The sequence below is a fragment of the Gymnoscopelus braueri genome (assembly GCF_963280865.1).
Source record: "Gymnoscopelus braueri genome assembly, chromosome: 12".
Taxonomy (NCBI): domain Eukaryota; kingdom Metazoa; phylum Chordata; class Actinopteri; order Myctophiformes; family Myctophidae; genus Gymnoscopelus; species Gymnoscopelus braueri.
Window position 1 is genome coordinate 1,268,246 of NC_137614.1, and position 21,932 is coordinate 1,290,177.

At 40.4% G+C, this 21,932-nt stretch overlaps 1 protein-coding gene across 2 annotated transcripts in view; it reads right to left on the minus strand.

The window, feature by feature from the left end:
- Positions 1 to 1,189: 1,189 nt before the first annotated feature.
- The window catches only part of LOC308096878 (uncharacterized protein), a 36,513-nt gene continuing 15,770 nt past the window's right edge, over positions 1,190 to 21,932 (minus strand). The window contains exons 1-5 of one of the 2 annotated variants that reach the window (XM_080444378.1): positions 17,879 to 18,083; positions 10,635 to 10,736; positions 7,014 to 7,115; positions 5,733 to 6,017; positions 1,190 to 4,557 (exon numbers count right to left, since the gene is read on the minus strand). In XM_080444378.1, the coding sequence (XP_080300504.1) occupies positions 4,190 to 4,557; positions 5,733 to 6,017; positions 7,014 to 7,115; positions 10,635 to 10,704 (825 nt within the window). In that variant the 5' untranslated portion in view covers positions 10,705 to 10,736; positions 17,879 to 18,083 and the 3' untranslated portion in view covers positions 1,190 to 4,189. Of the gene's footprint in view, positions 4,558 to 5,732; positions 6,018 to 7,013; positions 7,116 to 10,634; positions 10,737 to 17,878; positions 18,084 to 21,932 lie in introns of those variants that run through there. The other variant, XM_080444377.1, reaches the window with a different exon arrangement.

Genomic DNA, 21,932 nt, shown 5'->3' on the forward strand with positions numbered 1-21,932 from the left:
ATGTCACTAAAAAACAAGAGGTCTCAGTATCTCACCTGCTTCAATGTTGAAATCCTGATGGAGGTCTTGAGAGACAGAGGAAGTATAAAGACAGGCTATGAAGTTTCATCAACAAGGACCAGCTCACTGACACGACTCTGGTGTCTCCCTGTCATTTTATATATTTCAGTCTGCAATTCCTTCAATAGGGGGAGTCTGATCTATCTGTATTGTATACATGAAGAGAGGCCATTCATTATAAGTGCTGTGAAGTGATTATGTGACCTGATAAAGCAAAGTTCAATCTGCACCACAGAGAGAAGGAAGATAACAGCAAAGGAGGAATAACACAATCAACGATTGACATAATCAAGGTTCAGGATTTAACTACATTCTTTATATATTTTTTACATATCATTTTAAGTTTCATGGTAAAATTCTCTAGGAGTCAATAATACTAATATATCATATATTTTATTTTAATTGCACTTTTTATTCACAGGGAATCTCAGAGTAGAGTGCTTCATAGATAAAACATACACTCAATCATAGAAGGTTAAAAGCAGGGTAAAAAAATTGTGGTAGCTACACAACAATGTCACATGAAAAGGCCTGCCTAAATAAAAAGGTCTTAGGCCTGTTTTTAAAAGAGTCCAGGGTCTGCGCTGCTCTTAAATGGTTTGGAAGGCTGTTCGACAGGCACGGTGCTGCCGGGCAGAAGGCCTGGTCCTTCATTGGGCGTTGCTTGGTACTGGAGTCCAGTACAGTTCCATTTGACATATTAACAAATATGTTCCTGTTGGACCTTCTTGAGGTCTCTTTGTCTCTCAGGTTCTTGTAGAATCTAAGGATCTTGTAGGATCTTTATAATTACCATTATCGTTATTCCAAAGAGATGGAAAAACTGAATAAAATATATGGAGGGGCGGCTCTGATACAAGCACATGCAGACACAATTGAAAACAGAACATCAACAACAATCAAGAATGCAAGCTGAAACAAAAAAACGTCCTTTCAAGAGTGATAGGGGCCATAGTGGAAGCTGCACACAAGCATGTAAGAGAAGCTGCAAACGTTGTAGAGAAATTGATTGATTGATTGATTGAATACTTTATTAGAAGTTTGCAGAAAAAAGCACATGAAAGTACAGTTCAATACAAGGTCAGCTAATAGGAATTAAAAAACCCAAGAAAGCCATTGGCTTGTTCCCATTGGGGTCCTTTGTACTCAATATATAGTGACATTAAATGACAGACAGGTATACACTACTATGCAGAACATGTATAAACAGTTTTAAAAAATCAGAAAAACAAAAACATATGTACAGTAAACAGTTCGAGGGGGCGGGGGATAGGTTAGGACTCTTACATGGGGCCAGTTTCGAATTGCAGGCACCTGTAGGTACTTTTTTGGGGTAGTTTTTTGAAGGAGAGTAGGGTTTTACACTCCTTCATGACTTTTGGTAGGCCATTCCACATTTTTGTGGCATAGCAGGAGAACGAATTGAACCCTGTGTTTGTGCCAAATCTGGGTTGGACGTGTTCAGTGGAGCTACCTCTGGTGTTGTGATTGTGGACTTCATTTAAGTTTTTGAAGTACTTTGACAGGTACATGGGTATCTTAACATTGTGGTGTATCTTGTAGACCAGGGCCCTATTTCACGAAAGGTGAATTAGAGCTAAAGCCTGGCTTTAACACCTATCCTGGCTTCATTTAGCCAGGATTAGGGATGAATCGGTTTCATGAAAGCTGAATTATCTTGAAGATTAGCTTAGCCAGTTCACCCTGGCTAAGTTTAGCCATGACTAGATTTCACGAAAGAGAATTGAAGCAAGCCTCATTGCCCACATAACAAGCCTCTCCATCAGCCAGGGGCATGTCCCGCAAGATTTCAAACTATATAAATGTAATTTAGATAGCATGTAATCAGTTAGGTAGACATATGCCAGGTCATGTGTAGACCTAGCATGTGTGTGTGTGTGTATAGTTTCAATCTATAGATTTGATATTATACTGTTTAGACTGATGATGGGTTCCTAGTTTACCTATGATCCTAGTAGCCTAGATAACTATTGCTATGCATTTCATGTATTACCTCGTGTTTCCTTGCCTAGTACTGTAAGCCGCTCTGGATAGAGAGCATCTGCTACATGCCTAAATTGTAAAATCAAAGTGTGGTTCCTTAGTTAACGTTCCTGGACGTCCCTCAGTACTCCAACCGTCACAGGGTCAGGTTTAGCAGCAGGTTAACGTGGTATTTCACTCACTGTCTTCTCAATCTCATCCCACGTTGCCAGAGGAACTTTGAGTGAAGCCCTGGTTGCTCAAAGCTCTATCTTAGCATAGCATTAGCATTAGTCCACAAAACAAACAGTCTTTGAACTCCTCCTTTTATCACAACTTTACACAGACTGTCGTACAAAGACAATCTTAGACACAAGTTACACCAAGGTTTGTTCACTGCAAACTTATAATATATAACACAAACTTTCTCTGCTGGTGGTGGATGTGTTTTCAACCCGGATGAGAGAGAGAGGCGGACACCGGAATCGTGTCCGTCCCCCTGTCTCATCCGTGTTGAAACACACACTACTCTTGAATTCCCGCAGATGGTTAACCCCACAAATGCTGGTTTACATAATAAACAGGACAATTGTTTTCAACAGAACCGTTTCCAGACAGTTCTGAGTTTGGTTATTGGGCATAGCAGTGACGGCCATTTTGTGGTGCCACAAATCGAAAGCCCATACATTTTTCACATAGATATTTATGTTAATTATTTTAAGGCTCCTGGTGAATAATGACCATAACATATTTGTTTCTCTGTCAAAAAATATTTGAAAACCACAAAAAGGGGGTATTTATTTAATATAGTATATGATATAATTAAATATTCAAATATTTTTTGACACAGAATCAAATATGTTATGGTCATGATTCACCAGGAGCCTGGATGGCTTGGAATGCAGGTAAAGGCATGACCTGTAATTGGTGAACCCTGTTCTATACGGCTTGACCTACAGCCTAATTTACACAAATCAGAGCTGTATGTGTGCACGCGCACATACTGTACACACATTCGCTATAGTGCTTCACATAGGCTTTAATTTGCTATCACAAACTAATAATGTAATACGACTTAATAATGATCATAGCCATTCCATTAAATGTAATAAACACTCGCAAAATGAATAAAAAATGCATGCAAAGCAGTTTTCCCTCAGTTAGATATTTAGTGCCTAAAATAATTCAAATAATACCCCATTAACACATTCCACGCCAGAGTTTAATATCATAATGTAGCCTATTCACCAGTGCCAGCGATTTATTGTTGTTTTTTAGTTTTTTTCACGTCGCGACAGACCTCGCTAAATACCTTATGATCGCGCGTTAAACTGTTTGTAGACACACAGGGTAGCTGTGTGAGTGGCCCAGAGAAGACCGTTTCAATCGCCGACATTCCATTTTGCAGTAGTCGCGGTTTCTGTTAAACAGCGTTCAGCGAGGAAAAAAAAAGACTACTTCGCGTAGAACTACGCGACTGGCACGCTGCGCAATTATTTAGGTTCGCGTAGAACTACGCGATTGGCACGCAATGTGTTAATTGGGCATGTAATAGAATATAGCAAAATTACATTCAATAAAATTATTAAAACTAAAAAAACAGTTCTACCTTATACAATTGATATAGTTAACATTGTCATTTAAATAGCTTAAGGAACCATTGAATGGAGTTCAATGGACAGGTGGTGCCATCTTGGGAGGTTTTCAGCTATTACTTTCAATGGTGTGACGTCAAGGTCTCTTTCTAAGAAAAAAAGAAAGAGCTCGGAAATGTCTCCAAAAGACAATTTAGGCATTTAGCAGACACTCTTAATCCAGAGCGATTTACAGTAAGAAAGACAAGTACTAATGGAGGCCTCTGTTGACAAGAGCAGTATGAATCTCTTTATGTTTGTTTGTCTATCCAACTCCCTGCCAACATACAGCCGTCTAATTTCATCATTGAGCTAATTTATAGAGGACCGTAAAAAAAACGTCATCCTTGGTGTGAATGCACTCTTTTCAGAGCACTTAACTGACTGAAATTCTTGTCACACTGTTAACATTGTGAAAGGAGTGTAACTCTGTTCACAATGTTTTCAGTAATAATAATAATAATAATAATAAACTTTATTTGTATAGCACCTTTCATGACGTGAAATGCAGCTCAAGGTGCTTTCCAGAGCAAGAATTTAGCGTGGCTAAGCTGGTGCTTCTTCAGGTAATCTGACCGACTGAAACTCTTGTCACAACGTTTACAGTGGAAAGGTTTTTCTCCAGTGTGGATAAGCTGGTGTGTCTTCAGGTTACCTGACTTACTGAAACTCTTGCCACAATGTTTACAGTGGAAAGGTTTTTCTCCATCTGGTTGACGTCTGTAGTTCGGAAAGTCTATGTAAGCCTTTAGTTCTTCTGGTTGAGTTAAAGCCTTGGTAAATTGTTGATGACTATAAGATCTTGGTTGATCAGCATCTCCTTGTTTCTGGCTGGTTGCAGAGCTGGTGATTGGAGTCTGCGAAGACTGGGACCTCACTTCTGAGAGAGAGAGAGAGAGAGAGAGAGAGAGAGAGTGAGAGTGTTTAGGAGCACTGCAGCTTCCTCGTTAAGATTTCTGATTTAATAGCTTTTTCATCTTTTATTCCCCAATTTAGTCGTCATACCAACTCCCAGTTTTCCCACACATGTAGTTCCTGTCCCTGTGTTTAACACTGACTAATCTCTCAAGAACAGATTCTGCTCTGCGTTGGAATCTGTCGTGAAGGTTCGTCATAACGTGTACACACTGTGTGGGCGTGGGCGTGCCTTCAGATCAGGAAGCAGGCCGCGCTTTACCCAATCAAATGTAGTGGGCGGGATTTACATGTCCGCTGACATAGATATATATAAAGGCTAGATGACTCACCCGCACTGCTGGCCAATGGAGTACAACGTTGCCACATGGCGGCCATCTTGGGACGGTCATTCATAACATTATGTCTATGGGGCATATACTTTGAAATAACCATAGCGTGCTCAATTTTCATCCAATTTTCAAACGGTTTGGTGTTTTGTAAACACCAAAGATGTAGTTATGACACTGCATACTTATAATTATAATCATGTTTTTTTTTTTTTTTTATAAAATTAAGTATGCAGTATCAAAACTACATCTTTGGTGTTTACAAAACACCAAACCGTTTGAAAATCGGATGAAAATTGAGCACGCTATGGTTATTTCAAAGTATATGCCCCATAGACATAATGTTATGAATGACCGTCGCAAGATGGCCGCGGTTGAGCTACGCTTGCAACGCCCCCTTGAGCCATCTAGCCTTTATATATATCTATGTCCGCTGATCCTTCCCTACTCGAAACAAGCCGAAACTAATTTAACAATGGCGTCCGCGGAGCAGACAAAACCACGGAAAGATATTCACATTTTAACTTGCTCTTTCATCATAGAAACAAGTGGGCTTATAACCAAAACGATCCATGTTCTCTGGGAGAAGTGGTGTTAGTGTTCCGTGTAGAAATATTGTTAGTGGGAATGAAAACATAGTCGCACCACCCGGAAAAGGAGCGTGAAAGCAGACTAAAACCCCGGTTTCCTTTGCGCATAGGTGCTGCGTCGTCTTTAGCCCAGAGCCAACATGAGATAGTACAAACTCAGCAGAGGGCGCTGTTTTTCATTCTCATTTGGCTTTGGGTTCCCAGATTGAACACTGACTGACCTCCACTGGTGGTTTCCTCCCAATCATCACTGTCTTCAGTGACTTCAGTGTCAGAATCAAGCTCAATATCAACTTCAGAGCAGTGTGAAGAGATGTCTTCATCATCAACTTCACTTTTCACTGCTAGTAATGTCAACATTGACCCATCAGGCTTCTCTGGTCTTTGAAGTATCTCCTCCTTTTCCTCTTTAATGTGTGGAGACTCTGGTTCCTCCTGGAGCAGACTGGGGCTCCTCTCCTGTTCAGGTGAAACCTCCTCTTTACACACAACCATGTGCATGATGTCTAGGAGCAGAAAAATAACATGATAGTGAATACTGGATTCCTAAAATGTACATATATTTTTCTATCATCCATGTTCCCTGTACAAATTGAGCTATCAGCTGCTTTTATTTACCAAACATTTTCTAAATACAGGTAACTACAGGTGTTTCTGAAAACGGAAATTCAGAAGAATCATGTTTTAGGTTTTAGCAAAATAAATAATTTGAAATGTAATTTAAATTTAAATATTAGTTATTTTACCAAACAAGTGAATGTTGTTACATCAAATTTGAATCATTAAATTATGAAACAATATTAAACCATAAAACTTCACACGTCAGCTTTGATTTGCGTAAATTAGGCTCTAGGTCAAGCCGTATAGAACAGGGTTCACCTGTACGTACAGTATGTACTGTATGTATTTCCCCTCAAAAGTAGACCAATCACAGCTCATGCCTTTACCTGCTTGACATCATGAAACAGAAACTTCTCCACCCATGAAGTTGGGTCATAGTTTAAAATATAGAAATGGTTCTGTGAGTCTTTGAATGTGTTTGTCTGTGTTCGGGGCTGTACCGATCAGCGCCAAATGTCTACACAATGCCAGTAGGCCAAAGAAGTATTTTTCACATCTGATAGAATGACTTAAACCCTCTATACTTAGTGAGCTAACCCTCTATTGTTCCACCCAGAAAAGGGATGCTGGAGTTCAAGGTGTTGAACCTTAAATCAAGAAGCAGAGAAAGAGCCTGTCAAAGCTCTAAAGCTATATGCTGCCTTTTTTCTCTCTTTTTTTTTTACATTGATTCACACATAAGAGGATGTGCTTTTGAATGTTAAAGATATATATATACATAAGGTATTGTTATGATGGCTATACATATTGGGATATTAGCATTGTCAAGATATTTTATGAGCTATGATTATCGTATAGTGAAAATTAGACATTGTGGCAGCCTTACAACAGAACAAAAAAAAAAGAGAAAAAAAGAAAGAGAGAGAGCACATGAAACTTACTGAGGAGTTGGTGGTCTTCAGGTTCCTCCTCTTTAATAGAAATGTCCCTGGCTGAGTCTGGAGAGTTCATCTTCACCTGCAGTCTGGATTCCACACACTGGTCTGAAATTAAACAATAAGGACTTTAATAACTGGAGACCCAGTGGTGTCAAAAATAGCATTAATATTTGCAGAATGTAAAGGCAATATGGCCTAAGATCAACTCTCCAACATATGAATCTCGGGTGAAAAGATTATGAGGTTTATACAGTATATTAGTGATGAATAATAATAATAATAATAATATAAAGTAAAGATAATAATTTGAAAGTAGTAGCAATGGTTTAAAGGAAAACTCTGAAAACATAGGGTGCAAACAAAGTTGTAAGTTATAATTACTTCATCAGTACTGAGGACAATGTGTCCAACAATTATAAAAAATATTTAAACTAGAAAAAGTGCCTCCTCGGAGCACAGGTCTCTGCCAGGTCAGGTATGTTATTGTGGGCCAGCAATGTTCGTAATTTGCCAATCAGGATGGAATATGGACGGATTTGTCTTGATCACTTGACTATAGAGATAGTGGCCCTCATTTATCAACGGAGCGTATAAACCGGCTTATATTTTTCCATATATTTGGCCGTACACCAACGTCGAAGTCACATTTATCAACGAATCCTATACAGCCATTCCTAGCGTACATTGGGTCGGAGCCTTGATAAATGTCACGGCTGAAACCGAGCGTCATTTAAATAACACGCCCTTAAATATTCTCGAACTGCCCTGATTTTACGACATGAAGAACCAGAAAACGACCAAATAAAGCATGGAAAGCCAGACTTTCGCCGGCTCGCCTCGCTGCCTGTCAAGTCACGCGCACACACACACACACACACACACACACACACACACACACACACAATCTTTGTCAATCAAGTAGGCTAGTAGCTTACACAAGTAAGACGCGCGAACGTGGGAAGCGAACGCCAAAAAAATTAAATAATAATGAAAAGAAATCTAAAAAAAAGTTACCAATAAAAAAATATATAAAAAAATTAATAAAAATCTGCGTTAAAAGGAGCATCTTAGAACAATACAAATTCACTAAAGAACAATTTTGAATGTTTTTGAACAATTCAATAAAGTGTTTGAAGTGCCTGTTTCACCCACTTCCGGGGGGCGGAGCCCAAATCCGAGCCCGAAGTATTTGTTCGTAGACCCCCACTTAGGGGGGGTAGAAAAAGTTTCGGAGCGATTCGGGCACTTTTCATTTAACATGGGGTTTCAATGGGGAGTTTTTAGGAGCCTTCTCCGGGGCGTGGCTTCCGGGGGAAGGGGCGGGCTTAAACGCAACCTTGACAGGTGTGTTCAGTTTTCAAAGACCTTTCATTTGATGTATGGTACGTCTATATTGGACATTTACTTGGCTGCACACAGGGCTGAGGCAGTGCACGCACACAGACGGACAGAGACACACACACACACACACACACACACACACACACACACACACACAGCCCGAGCAGGGTTACATAGTAAGCTCCACTTGGTCGGAGGCGCTCTTCCGCGTTCGCAATGAATGACAGATTATGATACCACATCGCCATGAATGGAATACGGTTGTATATTAATGTATTTAACCCATATCGAGCAGTGCGCGTTCGAGTTACACTAAAATAAAGCAGTCAAGGCTATTCCCATTTCCCAGTGAGACTCGGATCGTAGGGCGGGCGAGTCCCCGTGCCGCGCCACATTAATGAGAGATAGCCTGGAGAGAACATTAATGGATGAAGGCTGGTGTGTGTTGGACCGTGGGTTAAATGTCTGATCTCCCGGTGTACATGAAAATATAACAGCAGCGCCGCTGTGCCAGTCTAAACTCCCGAAAATGCGCTCGCAGAAGCGCTCGTATATTTTGAAAATAGCAGATCTACAAGCTCACAACTCGTCGCGATGCGACCCGTTGTGAGCTTGTACATCTTCTATTTTCAAATAGCCAATGCAGCCAGATCTGCAAGCTTAACTGAATGACTGTTAAAGCAGTTTGTTTAAATTAGTTTATAAAATGTTATATTTTCACAGGGATTATTTATTAGTGTAAATATACATTTTGGAGTGGATTATGTGTCCAGATGCCTGTCAGACAGTCAGACAATGCTGCTCCGCAGGTCTAGGATGGAATAAACGGGTGCAGCCAACGTCAACAACTGCTATCGACCAGACGTGAGATCTCAGCGTATGGTAGGCTGAAAACAACGTCAGGATATATTGATAAATGCCAAAAGTTGCGGTGATCTCGCCGTACGCCCATTATTTGGTCTGCACAGCGTTGATAAATGAGGGCCAATGTGTACCGATTTGCACGATGTTGGGACAACATTTGTAGGAGCAATTTTGTAATTTAGCAAAGATCGGCCTCCTGGTGGCGCTATAATAAAGCAATATCAAAAGGGTGGCATTTGTTCCTCAACATAGTGCGAATGTGCAAGCAAAGTTTCACCGAAATCGGACGCTGCGTTCATGATTTGCGGCATTTTGTTCAAAACGGGCCACTCCTGCAAACTTTAGATGTCAATCTTAGCCTATCAGGATAGAATATGAAAAATCAATCAGATCCGTCTTGATCACATGACTATAGAGATCATGTGTACCGATTTGCGTGAAATTTAGATAAAATCTGAAGGAGTAGGCCTAATATTAAAAAATGGGTTTTACATAAGTCGGCCTCCTGGTGGCGCTAAAAAAGTCAGATGTGAAAAATGTAGGGCAAAGGTTTTTCCTTGGTGTCTAGGGAGTGTGCATACAAAGTTGTACACAGATCGGTGCAGTTATAGATTAAAACACAAACCGGCCTGTTATAGCGCCATCATGGGGCTGATTTGAACATTTTCAAGTGGCATTTTTTCCTCGGCCTAGTGGGAATGTGCGTGCAAAATTTCACGAAAATTGCACACTGTGTTCATGATTTGAGGCATTTTGTACAAAACGGAGGAATCCTGCAAACTTTGGAAGCCAATCATAGTCAATCAGGATTGAATATGAAAAATCTGAAAGACTCATTTTGTTTACACGAATCCACAGACGCGCTGCCTGTAGACGCGACACCGCAGCAATGGCCGCCTACAGGCAGCGCGTCTGTGCATTTGTCTATAGATACTGTGGACTGATTTGCGTGATGTTTGGAAAAACTCTACAGGAGTACTGTCAAAACAATTTTTTGACAAAAATCTGCCTCCTGGTGGTGCAATAACAGGCCCATGTGAACCATTTGGGAAAGAGGTTCTGCTCTGGCATCCAGGGAGTTTGTGTGCACAGTTTCGCTGTGATCAAGGCAACAGTGCCGGAGATTAGCTGTTCACAGACGGACAGACAGATGGACAGACGGACGGACGGGCAGGGTGCAAAACATAGTCTCGGCCATGTCTTCGGCCTGGCAGAGACAAAAATGAATAAATGAAAATATTGTGGTGCATTCCACATTTTAGTTTTGTCTTGTGTTTTGTTATAAGCACCCGCTAATTTACATATGTGTACTTTCACCACTCCCTGAAGCCCAAAGTCAAGTGCCAAAGTGTCAAGTTTGTTGTAACAGCTCTACAACATAACAGAAAATGAAAGAAAGAGAGAGCACATGAAACTTACTGAGGTGTGGGTAGTCTTCAGGTTCCTCCTGTTTAATAGAAATGTCCCTGGCTGAGTCTGGAGAGTTCATCTTCACCTGCAGTCTGGACTCCACACACTGGTCTGAAATGAAGGAATTGAAAAGGATATTACTGACTGGACACAGTAGTCTCCAGTTATTAACACTGGAGACTACTCCCTCATCTAAAAATCCTTTTGTGCCAGGGGCCCACTTACCAGATTTGTGTTTGTTTCAAGATTATTTTGAAAATAGCAGATCTACAAGCTCACAAGACATCGTGTTGTGAGCTTGTAGATCGTCTATTTTCAAATATCTGATGCATAGGTTTAATGTGGCCTAAAGTCGCTTCTTTGACTTGTTTTCATAGACCTGGTTGCTTATTTCTCTCGCAAAATCTTGCAACACTGTTAGAGTTGTCCCGAGCAGGTTTTTTTGCCCTCGAGTCCGAGTCCAAGTCCTTTAATTTTGAGTATCTGCCGATACCGAGTCCCAAACCGATACTTTTATAATACATTTAAAAAATGAAGAAGAGCGAAGAAAATTATGCAGGAAGTCCCTTATTTTTATTATATTTTAACATACACTTATCATGCACAATTGTGCATACAAGCAGTGAAGTGTATGGTAAATAACTAAGCACTTATGAGGTAGCTTGAACATTCTCAAGTCAGAAGTTCTGACTCTCAGAACAGAGAAGTTATTCTTCACATTAAAACTAGTGCAACATAGACTCAATAGTCTAGTATTAAAACAAATGGCAGCTTAACTTAAAATGCCAGTCAGGCATTAAAATAATAAAGGAAAAAAGAAATATATATCAAATAAAACAAAAGAGCCAATATTCAAGCAGTGCAGTGTGTCGTAAACTGAGCACTTATGAGGTAGCTTGAGGATTTTCAAGTCAGAACAGAAAAAAACATTATTCACATTAGAGCTAGTGCAACATTAGAACTTAGTGCAACATCACAGACTCAATAGTCTAAAATGCCAGTCAGGCAGTAAAATATAAAATAAAACAAATGAGACAATAAAAGTGACTCAAGTAAGGCCAGTATTGTGCTTTTTGGAAATACACTCCTATTTCTTATCCTTCTTCTTCTCTATCCTATTTCTTAATCTTCTTCTTCTCCACCTTCAAAACATATATGTTTTTCTTGATGAAAATCAGCATATCAACTCTGTCAGCTGACAGCCTGTTCCTCTTCTCATCAAGGACATTTGCAACAGCGCTAAAAACTCTCTCGCTGTCCACAGAGCTGCAAGGGGCACAGAGATACTTGATAGCAACAGCAGCAAGTGAGGGGAACTGAGTGGCACGTTCTTTCCAGTACTCAAGTGGATCACTTCTCTTGGGGGTGGTTTGCTCAGAGAGGTAGTTCTGCACCTGTATGTCTGCTGATGAGGTACTCACTGACCGGGCCTGTGACTGCCTCTCTTGTATGATCTCCTCAAAGGTGCTTGCCAGGCTGCTGCTTCCTTCATGACGTGGGGACTTGGTCACTGGCTCTGCTTCCTCTGGCTCTTTGCTGGTGGTGGCCCTCCTCTCCTCCATCTTCTTCGCCAGCTCCTGGATCAGGTGGTCTTTGGCAAGGGCCAGGTGGGCTGACTTGGTGAAGAAACTAAAAATAGATAAATGTCACATTACACACAATTCAAAACAACCTAAGAAAGACACACCACATAGCAGTATTGACTAGGGTTTAACACCGGGAATCCCGGGATGCGGGAATCCCGGGAATCCCGAGGTTATTTACCGTCCCAGGAACTGACTTCGGTTCCCGGGATCCCGTTTTTTTTTTTTTTCTTGTTAGAAATGAATACTAATTAGTAGAAAGGCTACAGCGCGGAGGCATTACTATTATAATTAGCCAAGTTGCTTGCCGCGTTGCCGACCAGGGCAGGGTCCCATCGTCCCTTTGTGAGAACCAATATGGGACGCACTGAATGTAACAGTAATGAACAAAATAACCATAACCAATAAACACAAGTGGCCGTGATGCCCCCCTGCCTGCCCTGCACACGCTGATTTCACCGTTTCCTCTGCTGTCAAACAGTAGACACCAGTTGACTAGTTGATATTCAACATCAAGTGAAACGCTGCATAAACAGTGGGTAGGTTTGATTTCGAGCCTATATTCCAGCTTAAAATGCGCGCAAGCCAAGCAATGCTTTTGATAGAGAGAGAGGAGAGACTGGAGAGAGAGAGAGAGCAAGAGAGAGCGCGTGCGAGAGAGCGCGTGCGAGAGAGAGAGAGAATTAGACCGATGTGGTCGGTGGTCCGATTTTTTTATCATCATTAATGTAGCCTACCCTACCTACACTTGCATTTTAGAACGTTCAAACTACCATTTTACTAGAACTACCCAGTAGAACAAGTGAACTGCACAACAGCTGTCTGTCTCATTGGTTGTCAGTGGCAGCGCATGCATGTGCACATCAAAATCACACTACAAAACCCGACATTTGATCAACAACAAAATATAGATTAATACATTTGACAACATACAGCCAACATCCCAAAATGGAGTCTTAATATCCAGCAAGTAGCCTAATATAAATTAATAACTGCAAACAAATTACAAGTTTAGGCTATCAAATCAATATCCTACAAAAGTAGAGATAAGCTGTGACCTCACCGGCGCTCTGATGGACAATAAATAAATAATCCTTTTGCAAATTCTCTTGTCAATAATGATACAAATGGAACGTTTATTTCAGCAGCTAGAGTTTGACATTGTTTGAGTGCGTGTTGGGTGCACAGCGCAGCTCCTCGTTTAAGGGTGCGTTCGAAAATACAGCACTGAGCGCACTGGCCAATACAAACTAATAGGCGAGTGTGCTCCGGTGCGTAATTTTCGAACGCGCCCTAAGTTAATTGTCTTCACCCGCTGCTGCGCAACAGGACAGATCTCCGCCAGGGCACTATATTATATTTATATATTATATTTATATGATTTAAAAAATCTACTTAAGTCATTATTAGTGCAAGTTCATAGGTGGACACAATAGGGACATTTGGGCACCTCAATATAAAATTGGCTATTTAAGTATCTACATATAAATGCATTTTAGTGGGTACTTTTTTTTTTTTTACCCTTTAACGGGAATTCCCGTGAAGCCCGGGAAAAGGTTCAAATTCCCGGGAATTAAAATTAGCTATTTCCCGGAAAATGTTAAACCCTAGTATTGACTTCACAAATTCACTATCCAGCCTGGCTGTATAGTGAATTTGTGAACTCAATACTGCCATCATCTGGCGAAGTCAGGTATTGAGTACATGTGTAATTAGCATAGGCAGTACTCAATAAATATACATAAAAAAATCTAACAATATAGTGTCTCTTCTTTTTTGTCTCTGTTTTTATTTGTTTTTTTTTTTGTGTTAGTTTTTTGTGTTGTTTTTTGTATGTATGTATGTGTGTTATAAAAAAAAGTGAATACAAATTCTAAGTGATAAAATCAAACAATATAACAAACTCTACATTGAAAGGGAAATAAAGTATTGGCTTAATTCTGGTGTGTGGTGATGACTTTATAATGATCATGTTGCACAAAAGGTCCTTTTTAATTTAACTATACTTGCCCATCTTTGTATCTGGGGTCGAGTAGAGTGGCCATGTAGAAGAGTGGCTCCGTTTCCACATAAGCAAACCGTTTCTCCACTGCCTCCAGGAGAGTACTCTTCATTGTCCTGATTCCCTTGTCTTGCAGAGAGAACACGTCTGAGGACTAATGAATGAATGAATGAATGAAGAGATCATGGCTTGTTTCAAACTAACAATAGAAATAAAAAATGTTACAACACAAAATTATAAATAAAAATTACCTGTAATGGCAGGCAACACATCAGCTGCAGATGCAGTCTCTCTGCTCACATCCCTCGTCAGCTCTTCAAAGGGAACAAGCACCTCCGCTGTCTTTGTCATCAGCTCCCACTGGTTGGCTGTCAGTGTTGCTGGTAGAGTCCGTTCAGCAGCATACAAACTGAGAGCCCGTTTTTGTTCCAACAGACTCTGCAGCATGTAGAGGCTGCTATTCCACCTCGTCTGCACAAAATAAATATAAAATATAATTAAGAGTGTGCTTTCACTCACTTTATTTTTGTGCAGAGTACTACTATTATGGCTGTGCAATGCATATACTCTGGCTTATTATGGCCATGTTGTTATTATTTATTTATTAGTGTTCAGCACTTTGGTCGACTGATGTAGTTTTTAAATGTGCTTTTTAAATAAAGTTGATGTTGACTATGACAAAGAAATTGTGTTGGGCAAGCCAGGTGCAGAGCAATGTATTTATTTAGTACTAAAAAGTGCATGGGAATAAATAATAGAATAAAATAGTAATAATGGAATAAAAATAAGTAATGGAAAAGGGAATCTCACCTGCACATCTTGCTGCAGACGCTTGACATCCATGTTCAAGTCCATCTGGATATCTTCCAGACGGGAGTAGGCTAGTGGGGAGTGCTTGAAATGGCCTACAATCTTCCTGGCGTTTGCCAGTGTGTCCAGAACGCTGCGCTGGGATAGAAGGCCCTCGTACACGACAAGTTGCAAAGTATGGGCTACACAGCCCAAACTCTGTACTTCCATATCCAGCATGGCTCTCTTCATATTTGCAGCGTTATCACGCAAAATGACATGGACTCGGTTCTTGTCTATTCCCCAGTTGTTCAGCATCTTCTCCATAGCCTGCTGGATGCGCTCTGCTGTATGGGATCCACAAAATTCCTGTGCATGCAAAGTCGCATGGCATAAAACAAAACTAGAGTTGATCCATTGCGCCGTGAGGCTTAGAAGGGACATCGGACACACAGACGAGCTCCAGATATCTGTGGTAAACGCGACATCAGGCACGTCTTTCAATAGGACAAGTAGCTTGTCGCGTATCTTTTCCTGGAGAGCTGGCAGAGCCTTTTCAGTGATATAGTGTCGAGAGGGCATGTCGTATCGTGGTTCCATGTGCTCCATAAGCATGATAAATCCCGGGTCGTCTACCAGATGATAGCACTCATTGCTATCATCTCAGCAATCTTTTCTGTGATCTTTTTCGCCTTGTCACAGTCGCGGGGCATTTTCTCTCACTTCTTGAAAGCCTCTTCCACTGTGGGCTGGCAAGCCTTCCACTTGGTTGCCTGTGTAAACTCTTCATATTGCACCGAGTGTTTGTTTTTCAAATGTCTTATCAAGTTTGTTGTGTTAAAAGCAGCTTTGTCCTTACCACCCCTCGATATCCCAACTTTGCATATCTTACAGTTTGCGACTGCACCGTTCTCGTCGTTCACTTTGAAATGGTTCCACACAGCAGACATGATAGCAGTAGCACCACCATAACACGAGCCTCAGCTTCAAAACAAACCAGCGTGCTCTGCGGAAGTGCGCATGCGGTGTTTGGGTGAATCCAATTCACCCTTTTTTTTTCTTTCTGTGAGGCTGTTTGACACAGACAAGGTCTGACTCTGTAGACGGTGGTAGTAAATACTAATTTTATTCTAATTTATTTTGAATCACCAATATCCCATAAGTTAAAAATCTGATAAAAATAATGACTTTAAAAATACGTATGTATATTATATAAAGCCGATCCCTGATCGGGTCATAACGTCCGAGTCCGGATCGAGTCTGCAGTCACGTGATCGGCCCCGATTTCCTAACTCCAAAACACTGTACAGCATGACAAATGTTTAGACAAAATGTTTAACTTCACTTGACAATCACATTAACATTACTGTAAGAGCCATTTGAGCCATATATTCTATGATTGTTTGTTAATTGATGATGTCACCGCAGGGCTTGGTCAAGGCCAAGTTGCCTAGGTACTTAAAGGACGACTTCACCGATTTTCAACCTATCTTCATATAATAGGTCCTCACTAATACTCATGATAAAATGGTACAATTCTTTTCTACTTGGTCTGTGTCTCATAGGAGGGCTGTGGACAGTCCAGAAAGACGTCTACCAGTGACATCATCGTTAGGCGTGATTTTTTTTTTCAACAAGATTTCACATTTTTTATTTAGATTTTTATTAACACGAGAACAATGGCTTTTTTTTATTGCATTGCAACTTTCCAGGAATAGAAAGACAGCAGTTTCTATTAGCTTGGATTCCCCATTGATGATGTCACTGGTAGACAGAGACACAGACCGAGTAGAAAAAAATTGTACCATTTTATCATGAGCATTAGTGAGGACCAATTATATGAATATAGGTTGAAAATCGGTGAAGTCGTCCTTTAACAGGGCTGTAATCAGCCGCAGGTGTTGCCAGTGGCAGAGGTAAACAGTTTTCGACTGTGTTCAGTGGAGCTGGTGGTCTGACTGTAATCCAGTGTTTGTTTATTAATGTATTACTTATTGTATGCTAAGTGAATGGCACTGAAAGCTACAGAGAACAAATCATTTGTTGATGAATTACACATACGTTTTGGACATCAATTATTTGAGCACACGTCAGAACTCCCTCGGCAACCAGTAGCACCTAAGTATAGGACTTGGGGCGCTACAATATATGGACAGAGTAAAGATCCTACTCATGTACTAGCCTTGATACAAGACTGTCATATATTATCTGACAGTCTTGGAGTAGGTTCAAAATAGTGTTTGCACTTTCACATTTGGGGTCCGCAAATCTACATAAACGTTCAAAATTCTAATATAAAGTGCTTACCCCATGGCCACGGATGTTAAAATTATGTATGGGCCCTCAGAAGTACCCTTATCTGCCGTATTGTTCAGTAAAAAGCATTTTAATCCTGATCGGTGGCCATTTTTCTCATAGTTATAATGCATCAGAGTGCAATACACCACTCAACCGATAGGGTCACGCAGTCGAAAGCATACGGGGATCTGACACAGATCGGATTAAAATGATTAAAAAAAACTTTAACAATACGGAATATAAGGGTACTTCTGAGGGCCCGAACATAATTGTAACATCCGTGGCCATGAGGTAAGTACTTTATATTTGAAACCTGAACGTTTAAGTAGATGTACGGTCTGTACGGACGGACCCAAAGTGCGAAAGTGCAAAGACTGTTTAGAAAGAACTCCAAGACATTCATTATGACCGTCTTGATCCAAGGCTACTCAAGCAACGCACCTCATTGCTTATATGGAGATTAACCATTACATTTAAAATAGTCACAACAATCACATGAATTATAATCTAGCAAGTAACAGCAAGATTTATATTTGAGTCAATAATTACAAATGAAACAACATGAATGAGTTGATCTTTACCGTGGTTTCAGTGGTTGAGCTGCTAACAAACGTCCTCCTGCTGCTTAACGTTAACGACTACTACACTGTTTAGAAACGACACGTTTTAGTTGTCTTTGTATTTTACTTTTATATAAATCTAAGGTATTTTAAAATGTCTGTTATATAAATCTATGCTATTTTAAAGTGTCAACAACAGAGCTGTCAGCAGTCAACAGTCAGTCAACACACCATGTTGTTTTCACTACTGCATTGTGGGTATGTTCTTCTTCTGACGACCACTTTGTCTAGACGCCAGTTGGTGTATTGCTGCCCCTAGCCCTGGTTCAGAGCGTTAGTGAGTTCCCTCTAACGCTCTGGAAGACCCTGGGCTCTGCGCTTGTACAAGGAATTCCACTGCCCTGCGAGTGCTCCAACAGTAGTGAAAATAAACAAAACAATTTCGCTACTCACCGAAACAAAGGCTGTTTTGTGTTGTTAAAAGTCTATTCTCGGAGGTGGGTCTGTAAAATACACTTTTTGGGCAGAAAATAAAATATGTCCACGAGACGGAAATTATTTGTATTTACTCCACTGCGCCCTCTACAGATCTGGAGGATTTGAGCTTACCATTAACCAAATCTGTAGAGGGCACTGTGGAGTAAATTTAAAAAAAATCCGTCTCGGGGACATATTTTATTTTCTGCCCAAAAAGTGTATTTTACAGAGTAGGTGGGGTGCTGAGAGGCTTCCCACCTCCGAGAATAGACTTTCAACAACACAAAACAGCCTTTGTTTCCGTGAGTAGCGAAATGGTTTTGTTTATTTTCACTACTGTTGGAGCCCTCGCAGGGCACTGGAATTCCTTGTACAAGCGCAGAGCCCAGGGTCTTCCAGGGCGTTAGAGGGAACTCACTAACGCTCTGAACCAAGGCTATGCTGCCCCCTACTGTTGGTCTCGGGTAACTGTCCATAGTTTTTATACAGTAACAGTACTGTGACCTTCCAGACCTGTAAACAAGAGAACATCCATCTAGGAGTAAAGCAGTTAATCCAACTAATCAAATTAAATGATTATAAAATAATAATTGTTAATCATTAATTTAATAAATTAACCAATTAATAATCAATCCCTATTTTGGACATGTCATTCATAATAGGCAAAAACTTCCCACTAATGTAAAATCCAAAAATATTGAAAATAGCAGATCTACAAGCTTACAACACGTCAAGTGTTTTGAGCTTGTAGATCAGCTATTTTCACGTCTTACACGGCACTGTCGTGCAATATAACATAGGGCTGATGTCCTTAAACATATTAAGAAACAAACTATTACAATTATTTGAAGAGTAATCTATAGATGAATTGCTTAGAAAGTCATGGAGTTAGTTGCAGCCCTACGTCCATGGTCCATCACAGCTTTCATCAGTGCACATTGATGCTGCACAGGTCTGATCACGTCTCATAGAAATGCAGGATTCAACATTAACTATACCATGTTACAGGATACAACATATACCTTGTATTAATACCCATATCATTTTCAAACTATGTAACTATATCAATATGTCTATGATAAATTCAGACTGTATGCTATATTCAGACTGTGACACAGTAAGATTATCACAATTATTTCAAAGCAATGAGTTTGGCTATTGTACCAGAATTTTCTGGGAAACAGGAAACAGTTCAGTAAGATAGATTGATTGTAATGGATGAATTGCACTGGGTCAGGCTGACCTAAAATGGTGTAACTAATCATGAGATTTCATACTATTGTGTGCCAAGATCTAGGGCCACAAGAAGGTATAAAACACACCCACAATCCTATTTCATCAGTCCTGTGTATGCCGGTATGGCTCTGTTGGTTTATTAACACATGTTATATAGGGTGGCAAAACATCTACTGAGGCACAAACTTCGACACATCATCAGTGTTGTTTCCTGAGTCACTGGGTGTTTTGGGTCTTGCAACATACACCCTCCTCCAGAAGTCCCAACCGAGGCTGATCAGACCCCAGCCTTGTCCAAGTGGCATGCTACTGCCCACACTGTCTCTTGGGGGCTTAGGGTAGCAGGTGAGCTGTTGGCAGCGGGTGTTGGCAGCACTAGGAGGCTCTGGGCACTGTGGGTTGCCTCCGGGCCTGGCTCCTCCTGCGTCTGACCAGAAGTGACTTCTGTGCGCTGTGTCGTCGTTACCCCTTTCAAACATCTCATTCTGCCTTGATTCTTACAGGTTTTACTGCAGTATGTAGCCTGCTTTGGGCTCTTCCCCTCAGAAGAAGTGGTTAGGGCTGCCTACCCTTTCCATCAGGGCCGGTCGGATACAGAAATTATGAACTGGGGGGGGCATTAATAAATGCTGGGGGGGCGGCGAATTTTTTTTGCGTTTTTTTTCCAGTTTTTTCGGCTGTTTGTGTATTACTGCTTCCTATTGTTCTTTTGGGCTTGTTTTCCTAGGCTTCTTTCTCTCGCAATATCTGGCAACACTGCCCATGGAAAATCAGGGCAGAGGATTATTTGAATTGTGCAATGATACATGATGGAATATGATTAAGGTTTATTTTGATTATGGTAAGCTCACATTTCATATCATGACATAAATGTAACTTTCACAAAAAAAAAAAAAAAATTAATTAAAAAAAAAAAAAAAAATTGTTTAAGATTTTTTTTGGGGGGGCAGTCAGGGCATTTGGGGGGGCATTGCCCCCCCTTGCCCATGCCTAGATCCGGCCCTTTCCATCCCGGGATGCCGTCTCTCCGGGCTTCCACTGTCTCTCCAGATGTCACCACGCTCTTCGTGGTCGTCACCCACTGGTCACTGTTACTCCCAGAGTATTTCAGTTAACAAAACATCTACTGATGCACAAACTTGGACACATCATCAGTGTTGTTTCCTGGAGTCACTGGTCAACAGTATACTTCTAGAGACGCATATAATTGTTTTACTTGTTTCTTTCTTCTATATTCTTTCTCTATTTTGACTCTTCCTGTAACTGTAGATGTTGAGAGCTTTTACAAAAATAAATCTTTTACATCTGTAATCATGTGATGTGACACTTAAGTTCATTCTGAATTGTGTCTGCAAATTAAATTCTTCCACACATCCAAAATGTAGTAATGTTAAGAGATCATGTAATATGACTTAACAGTGATCATAGTCATTACATTAGGTGTAATTATTAGTCATAAATCATAAAAAAAATACATCCCTCAGTTAACCAGCATATAATTAAAATTATTGAAATAGTTTGATTGATTGACATACTTGACAGACCTTAACGTCCACTCCATAGTATATCATGTACAGTATACATCTGCTGCTATGCTCATGCACCTTTAGATCTTACCCCAGGTACTATGTGTAAATATGTAGATCATTTGTTTGTCTTTGATTGATCTCTCTCCCCCCTTCTTCTTCCCTTTATTTTTTTCTATGGAAATAAAAACGATAGAACTTGCACAAAAAACTATTTCACCCACTTATTTTTCTTCTACGTTTTTTAATCCCACGATTTTGTAACCCTTTTTTACACCCGTGTAAGGGACCAGAGTTGGTCGGCACTCGGCAAGAGAGACACCAGGACAAGTGTGTAGTTTCTTTAAAATGTATTTTTTTATCTTTTCCCCATAAATATAAGACAAGACATTCATTCTGGCCCAAAACAAATGAAGACAATACACAGAACTGAACTTGACATCAAGACTGAACTCACCAAATGAGACATGAGGGGAACATATATAGTGGGTGATCAGACCACTCTTGACACAAAGGGGAAGACAAAGAATAACATTTAAACAGACTACAAATAGCGACAACATAATCCACTACAGCACTAACTCATATTAAATAAAGAAATAACTGAAATGCCAATACATTTGCATACGTGTAGTAATACATTCAAACTTATAATAAATCCCTGCCCCTCCCCTTATGCACAGGGGACATGGTGCAGTCCAATTACTAAACAGCTCCTGTGAAGCAGCTAGGCCTTTCCATGGCCAGCAATCTAAACTTCAACACTCCTCAGAACTGACAACTCAACAAAACAAATTAAATTACTCCTAAAACAACTTGACCCAATGACAAAACGT